This window comes from Gallus gallus, chromosome 1 (genome assembly GCF_016699485.2).
Source record: "Gallus gallus isolate bGalGal1 chromosome 1, bGalGal1.mat.broiler.GRCg7b, whole genome shotgun sequence".
NCBI lineage: Eukaryota > Metazoa > Chordata > Aves > Galliformes > Phasianidae > Gallus > Gallus gallus.
Genome location: NC_052532.1, coordinates 48,332,873 through 48,341,191, shown reverse-complemented (window position 1 = coordinate 48,341,191; position 8,319 = coordinate 48,332,873). Strand labels below are relative to the sequence as shown.

General features: G+C 44.4%; 1 protein-coding gene across 2 annotated transcripts in view; it reads left to right on the top strand.

Moving 5' to 3' along the window:
* The first annotated feature begins 329 nt into the window (after nt 1-329).
* Nucleotides 330-8,319, top strand: part of GSG1 (germ cell associated 1) — a 12,651-nt gene continuing 4,661 nt past the window's right edge. The window contains exons 1-4 of one of the 2 annotated variants that reach the window (XM_015289362.4): nt 330-471; nt 558-692; nt 2,568-2,631; nt 5,419-5,737. In XM_015289362.4, coding sequence (XP_015144848.1) covers nt 5,419-5,737 — 319 coding nt within the window. In that variant the 5' untranslated portion in view covers nt 330-471; nt 558-692; nt 2,568-2,631. Of the gene's footprint in view, nt 472-557; nt 693-2,567; nt 3,434-5,418; nt 5,738-8,319 lie in introns of both variants that reach the window. The other variant, XM_046914924.1, reaches the window with a different exon arrangement.

Below are 8,319 nucleotides of genomic sequence, written 5' to 3'. Positions count from 1 at the left end.
ATGTAAAGTTCTGTTCAAACTAATGACAAGCTTATATGTTCATTTTTATGAAGATCTTACTTGTTCCACTTCAATCTTTATGTCTGTTATGCCACAGATGTGCTGTCTAGCAACATAAGCTGTTCATGTTTAAAAACAGAATTCACCTTTAAATGTGCTTTGACTAAAAAAATGCCTGGTGAGGTCATTCGCAGAGCAAGAGTTAATGCATCATGCAAACAGCTAAATAAAGGTTACAATCTGAGCGGAATTATTCGGAGCTCAGGCAGAAATCTGGCATTTGCAGTCTGTCACTGGCTTTAAGAAGTCTGGCTCGCTCGACTTCTGCCGCCCAGACACATCCTGCTGGCTGTGTGGCACTGACGGAGGGGACAGCAGCGTTGGACGTCTTCCTGTAATAACAGCACAAACAGGAGCAGGGGGTGAATGGTACATGGAAGTGTCATGTGTGAAGAATGTGCAGAATGAGGGGTGAGTATGAGCGTGCCTTTGTCCAGGTTTCACAGAGTGACTTAATGGGTGTAAATAGCCATTCTTTCTCCTCTCTTTCTCCTCAGGACAGCTGAAGAGCTGATGTCTGGAGAGCGTATCCCCTGGTACACCGGGGATGCAGAGCCGAGTAGAGGGCTATGAAGAGCCGTGTGCCTCTTGGGATCTGCCAGCTAAGTGTTGCAATTGTTGGGCCCTATCTGGTAAGGGTTTCTTGCCCTTCGCTATCACCAACAACCCTAGGGAGTTAAGGGCATCACTTTTGGGCAGGATACACCCTAAGTATGTGTGTAATACAGCTGGGATGAAAATGCACCTCTTCTAAATCCCCCAGGCTTTTGTAGATTTGGCAATCCCCACAGAGGTGTTCTGCTGAGATTGTGTTGTGTGTTTTGTTCCCTTGTTTTGTTTCTGTAAGCCAAATGCTTGGCTGATTGCACAGGAAACCAACTGCTGTGGGCATTCACTTCAATGGGCAAACTTGAAACGAGTCACCAGGGACTGGCTACTGCTGAGTTCAAAGAGAAAGAGACATCTCAAACCTGTAGCAAAGCCAAGCTGTGGTGGGAAACACCAGATACAAAGAGGAGAGAACTGGAAGGCACAGCAGGGAGAGAGACGGATAGAACGATGTATTCCTGTCCATAATCTGTTAGATTTAGGCAAAGTTGGAACAGAGATTTAATAAGAAAGAACATTTTACTAAGAGAAGTTTGTCAAATGTCAGGAAATGTGTTCTTGTGTTGATGTTCTGTGAGCTGTGCACAGTAATCTGGGCATGGAAACACTCTGGAAAAGTTAATATGTTACTCGATAAAATGGTGCAAAGTGTATTAGAAAGAATAGATTTGTGCAGGGCAGAGGGTGGAGCAAATGACCTGTTGGGCTTCTGTGTTCATTTCACTTCTTTCCACATTGATTTCAAAAGACAATTGAAAGACAAGGATCCACTCCCCAGCATCCCCGAGGAAAGGAAAGAGAATGTGTTCATGCCAATGAGGGGGGAAAAGAGGAAAAAAAAAAAAAAAAAAAAAAGGAAAAGAAAAGCAGAAGGGATAAAAGTCCAAACTTGGGTGTTGCTTCCCCCAGGCTCACACAGGAATAGCAGTCTCCTGAAAAGAAGACTAGAGAAAGATTGCCATCTTCTGGAAGGATAAATATCTGCCATTATTCAGAATATTAAATCTGGCATATTCTTCAAACCATAGCATGTATCTGATAAATGTATTTTTAAACCTGAGCCCATGTCCATAAATCTAAGTTCAGTCACATTTCATTAATATATATGCTATGATCCTCGCTTTAGGAACTGACAAAGCATCCTGGATTTTAATGAGACTCGTACTTAAAATTAGAAACTTGTTAATATTAGGGATTACCAAGAATGAAATGAATTTTATTTATTTATTCTTGGGCTTGAAAACCACTTGGGCTTTTTGTTTTTTTGTTTTTTGTTTTTTAAATGAGTATTAAAAAGCCAAATTTAAGGCGTTCAGCTGCAGAGACTGAACAATGAAAAAATACTACTGCTCTTCTTTTAAGCATCAGCTCCTTCAGCAAATTAAGGACATCTGTGTCAAACAGAGCCTTGCTTTTAATCAAAAAGCCCGCAGACAGCTTGTGAAGCACAGAGACATTCAGCATTGCCTCCAGTTAGCCCATCTTAGCGATGATTATCTATATTAGAGGAGCTTAGGCAGTGGCTGGGATGAAAATAACTGTGCAGCCATCAACTGTAATGCTGAAGGCAGGGAGGGTCAGCACCCTGTAACAGCACTGCCTCTGTGCAGGCTCCTGAACCCCTGAGCTGTGCAGTCCCCAGAGCTATTGGTACACCTGCGTCTGGTGTTGGAAGCATAGGGTGGGAGCAGCACCTCTCTCTCACACTTTTATTCCACGTGGAGCTGCTCTGAGCCCTCTAGCGACTGCTCCTTCTCATGAGTGGTGATGCCATTCTTGCTGTTCTGCTGCCAAACAAGCTGTAACTAAACCCTCAAGTGTCATAGGGCCTTTAAGCTTTCAGGGCAGGAGCTCAGAGGGGACTTTGGGTGAGTGTAAATCTTTCTGTTTCCTTCTAGCTTTCCAAATTCATCTGATGTGAAGCTGCTGGGAGCTGGGATTCCTGGTGAACTTCATGCCTTGGTAAAGCTGCCAATACAAGGGACACCACCCTTTGAGTACTGCACTTGTTTGACTCACCACTGTTTCGCAGAGCCTGTCTGTCACTCAGCACTTGTTCTGCTGAGGGACTCCTTTTTTTCATTACGACTCCCATTGCCCACGGTGAGAGCTGGACCTACATATATTTAGAGTCTGAAATCCACAGTACTTACAGCAAATTCAGTCATGTAGGCTTATCCTAACCCCAGTTTTTATTTCTCCCCTTTCTGTGATTGGAATCTGGCCAGGAAGACATCCCAGGGATGGGAACTTCGGGTCCTTGTCATCTGCCCTGGCTGTACGCATGGGAGAGGGCTAATTGGTGCCCAGAGTGTTGGTAGTTTCTGAGCTAAGGTCATTGTCCCCTGGAGTCCCCAGTCAGAGAGCTGCCATCTCATTCCATTCAAGTTCCCACTGCCCAGAGATGGCTTGGAATCCTTCTGTGCTTCAGTGAAACTTTTTACTCTGTGAATGCTGCACTTAATCCCAGTCCGCAGCACCAAGCACTTCCCATATAATCTCCCAGAACAGCTGTGCTGTGATTGCATTGTGGATTATAAAATGACCATTTTCCACAAACCAGCTGCTGGCTGGAGGGATAGCATTTAATAATCATGGGGAGGGAGTGGGCAAGGGAAGAGAGGAGGAGACGAAGGAGAAAGGAGGGTTGAAGCAGTTTGGTTTCTTGGGAAATTTAGAGACAAGTAAAACCGAAGACAAATTGTGAGTTCTATTTCTGTATTACTCCTCCAAATTAACAGGACTTCACGGACTTGCTAGTAAGGTAAATTCAAATTTCTTTCCTTTTGGGGGTTACCGAGGTACTGTCGTCAGTTACTGTCAGTATATGGCTTTTATGGAGGGAAAATATGAAGATATCATTCAGATTTGCTTCTTATCCCCTACAGCCTTGGTTGGCATTGCTGGCTGAGTTTCTGCTTCTGAATCATTTCATTTCTCTCTTTTTTTTTTTTTTTTTTTCCCTTGTCACTGGTTCTGAGATAGTATGGCCTTTGACCAACCGTAACAAATCAACTGCAGAGAGTATTTTTCCCACTACTGAAGATTTAAGTTAGAAAAAAATAGGTGTTTCGTTGTTTTGTTTTGGGTCAATATTGTGAGTGGAAAGATTATTTTCAATAAAAGCATGAACAGCCTGAAACCTGGTGAAAGAAAATATAACCAAGGAAGGGTGAACAACCGACAAACCGCTCTGAAGGTTGGTGGTATCCAATATGCCTCCAGATCATGGAACTCTTTAGTTACCGTATCACTAAGATGGTGCCAGCTCTGAGGTGCAGCATCTCAATTGCTGAAATAAGTGCTCTGAGGGAAGCAAAAGAAGCCAGAACATAAGACGCTACAGGAATTTCTCATGAACTGGGTATTTTCTTGCCTCTGATGAAGATGTTCTGTATGAGGCACTATTTTCTAAGTGATGAGATGCTAATCAAATCTTGCCTTCCAAGCAGCGTTTCAGCAACATCTCTGTTGGCCACATTTCTGAGCTTGCTGGTTCGCAGAAAAAAGTGCTTCTAACTAACTGCATTGCTTCCATCTGTATACCTGTAAGACTGCCACAACGTGATTGTTTATTTCTAATTCTTCATAGTACTGTCCACAGTATGCTGGGCCTTTCACACATGTTCAACGTCAGGTGAGTCAACAGAAGTTGTGTGAAGAGGCCAGCAGCAGGCAGTGTCTGTACAAACCGAATCTATTCGTGGTCAAATAGATTTTGAGAGTCATAAATAGGAAAGGGTGGGAGTATCTGGATGAAGTTGTGCCAAACATAGGGTGTGCCATGTGGGAAGAGGCATGCGTTGATTACATGCAAGTTGATGTGTGGGTAGATGACATCTAATCAATCCATGGAGTGATAAGATGGGGTACTCAGAAGTCAGTGCAGGGTTCTGCAGGAACCTTAAAATCTTAAGCTTCCCTCTGAGAGAGAAAGACCACAGGACCCTGGTACACAAACTGCTTTCAGAATTACTTGTCACGAGGTAAAACTGAGAATAACGTTTGCAACACCATTCATTCTTAAAAAAAAAAAAAAAAAAAAAAAGGAAAAAAAAAAAAAAAAACCTTTTGACACTTTGTATGAGAGCACAGACACTGTTATCCAACCACTCTACCGAATTTATGATGTGCAGAGCAATGCTTGCTCAAGTGGGAGGTGCTGCTCTGAGCTCGAACTCAAGCTGCTGGGTGTGGGTAGCTGGGTGTCCTCCTGGGGCAGGCCACTGTTCTGAGTGTGATCTGAGAACATTTCCCTGTCTTTCCCCTCTCTGAAATCAATATCCTATCTGCCTCCTTAGGTAAAGGAATGAACAGTGCTTGAAGAAGTGCTCTGGGGTACGTGGCAGAAAGAATTCTCATTTAGCTGAACAAAGTATTTGTCATGTTCCATGTAGTGGAAACACATGGCATCTGGGGGAAGTTGGTTAACAGCTCATATCTACTGTCTCTGAGATGGAGCTAACAATCACCTCACACACACATACCAATGCATTCAGTCCCAGTAGTTCCACAGGGTCACCCTCTCTTCCCCAATACACATATTCTACGTATTTGGAAATGGCTGAAACTGAGCTATTGCTACACTGCTCTGGCTTTTAGGAAAGGGGTCCTTCTTTGCTGGAATGTGATGAGGACCGCAGACTGCTTCTCCTATGCATATTACCTTCTCACGTGCTCCCCCGAGAAGAGCTAGGGTTTGTGACACTAGATGGCTGGTGTGACAGTCCCTCCATTTCTGTCTTGTAGATGGAGCTGCTGAAGATGTTGCCGTGGCGCCGTGCTTTCCTGGCAGTCATCCTGAACCTGCTGGCACTCAGCCTCTCCACCACCGCCTTGCTCAGCAGCTACTGGTGCACCGGGACACAGAAAGTGCCCAAGCCTTTGTGTGGGAAGAGCAAAGACTCCAAGTGCATCGGGGTCCCCATGACGCCTGATGCAGCTGCTAGCAATGCTTCAGCCCAGGAGGAGGTGCACTACAGCTGGGAGACCGGGGATGACCGCTTTTCCTTCAGATACTTCCACACGGGGATGTGGCTTTCCTGTGAAGAGAGCATGGAAGGGCCAGGTATTGTCTTGCCCAGACGGCCACGGCTTTTTCCCTTGCTTTTACTCTACAGGAGTTCAGAATTGAAAGGCGGAGGCTGACAGCACTTGGGAGAAAAGCTTTCTTCACTTTCCTAGATGGCAGCAACCCTGTGCACTGTCTTTGTACTTTTCTGTCCTTCATAGAGATGTTTACAGATGGTAGCAAGGCAGAATGCCTGTCTCTGGTGTGCCCTCCTGTCTGGAGCAGGGGCTGTGAAATGCAGGTGATGGTGACAGTGACTCTGTGGTTGTACCATCCATCCTGATGGGCACTGGTGTGGCCCTCCTTTCCCTTCCCCTGAGCTCCACTCCTACACATAGTTCACTTCGTGCTCTACAGGGCACGTCTGTACGTATCCCCTGCAAAATCAAAACGGGGATTTTACTCAGTGTTGCCAACTTGTAGTTAACAACTGTGAGGATTACATTTGTTGACATTCCCCTGAAATCACCAAACCTAGGAGATGTATGAAATGAAAAGGGATTGGGCTTTTCTCAAACAAATAAAAAGCAATAAAGAGAGAAAGAGAAGTCCTGCATTACAGATGCAGAGAAAACCTTGAGAATAGGACCAGAGAGAAATCAAATGTAGGAGACAAATTGACCTGAGGATTAGAGCCATGGTATTTTAATTTTTAGTAATTTCTGTGATATTGTGACAGGTTTGACTTGTGATTTTTGACTGTACACTGGCACTGCAAACTCTGGAGTGCCAGAGGCTGACCATGCAGCCTGTATTAGATCCCATGTCTTCTTTCACCCTTGATTTGCTCTTGCCCAGCCCTGCTGAAGTCCTTCTGCAGGAACTGGTGCCACATCAGTACAGGTGGATGCTCCGCAGTGCACAAATGCACTTTACAGCCTGGCGCATACATCAGGGATCAGAACTGACCCAGAAGACGGCCATCAGAGAGAAGTGTAACTAAAGATGCAGTGATGAAAGTCACTTTCATCAGGCCCTTTCCACTGAGCCTACTGCCCTGCTCTTCAGGTCTACCCAACACAAACAGAATCATAGAACTGTCTGAGTTGGAAGGAACCCTTAAAGGCCATCCTGTCTATCACCCCTTCTCTAACTGACTGACCATTCTAGTACATCATTGCTCATTTTCTTATCTGTTACTGTAAGACTCTGAAAATTAATTAAATGAATGAATACATGCATAGATACATACATAAGTAAAGGTGAACAAACGACAGAAGAGGGGTGGAAGCAGGAACATGCTTGAAAATCTCATGTCTTAATGAGAGGATTGCTTCATTAGAAGCTTTCCAGATATGCTGTGGAAAGAGATGTGTTTATTTGGGACTGATTTGGGCTGGAGTGTGTTTCCATGGTGCTTGTGGGAGTGGGAATACGTAATTTGACAGCTTTCTCTGAAAGAACTGTCTGGCCACCAGGCAGTCCTGGAATAACCACGATGACTGAAGGAGTGCTGAGAGCATGTTACATCTGGATTGCAGCAGAGCATGGGGTAGGCATAGTCAGCCTCAGTCCCCTGCTTCCTATAAAGTGAGTACTATCCACCCACTACTGAGGGTCTCTGAAGCAAGTGCAGAGAGAATAACAAAAAAAACCACAAGGCTCTGATCAGCAACAGGAGTTTGAATTGAATTGAGCTGGAGAAAGGATTTCATTATTCAGGCTAATCTCAGGATCAGCTTTAGATGAGCCATCACTGAATAACCTCATTAAAGTTCTAGGTGAAGTAGCAAGCGGCAAGTTAATGAAGACTGCAGATGGCACTAAACTGGGTAGCATCCTGAGAGCCAGGGATGATAGAAGTAATACAGGGGATTGGGAGAGATTAGAACTGGGGATAGAAATTAAGGAAATGAGATTCTTACATGAAAAACTGCAGGCTGGTATTCCTGAGAGAAAATACTACGCCAAGTAGAGGACAGGACCCTCCAATGCAGTGATGCAGTACACAGCAGTGCTAAGAAGGACTTAAAGATAATAATGGTGGACCCTTAGTTAATAGTTTGTATCTGGCCTCTATAAAAGCCAAAGCAAAAACAAACAACAATTGTCCAAATAGTATGCGTAAACTGGGAGGACAGAAGGCTTACTTTCTGTGTGATTCTTTGTCTCAGAAGAGGATCTCATATCTCTAACATGAAATATACGGGAAGAGATTTTTTTTGCTTTCTTCTTGGGAAATCAATACTGTAAACTGATTTGCCTGAGGTGAGTTGAGTGTGTGTCCTCAGAAGAGGTGGCTCTGTGGTCTGTTGTGAGCTACACTTCAATTGCCCTGACCAACAGCCCTCAGAGACTGGTAATAAAGTGGTGAAGTAGCGGCAGATTTATATATTCACCAAAGGCTGACAACATTTACTAATTGCTGATCTTTTTCTAGAAGGGCCACCCCTAGTTTTCCCCACAGATTGCCTTCTCCTACCATGCCCCAATGAGGGTATGGAAGGATGGTCAGGAAGAGATCAGAAGTGAGAAGATCTGGGAGGTAGTTTCAAATGACTGTGGCTGTGCAGTGAAGAGAGAGGGAGGGAGAAGTATTCTTTTACCTTACCCTACACTGTTTAACAAGCTAATATCCT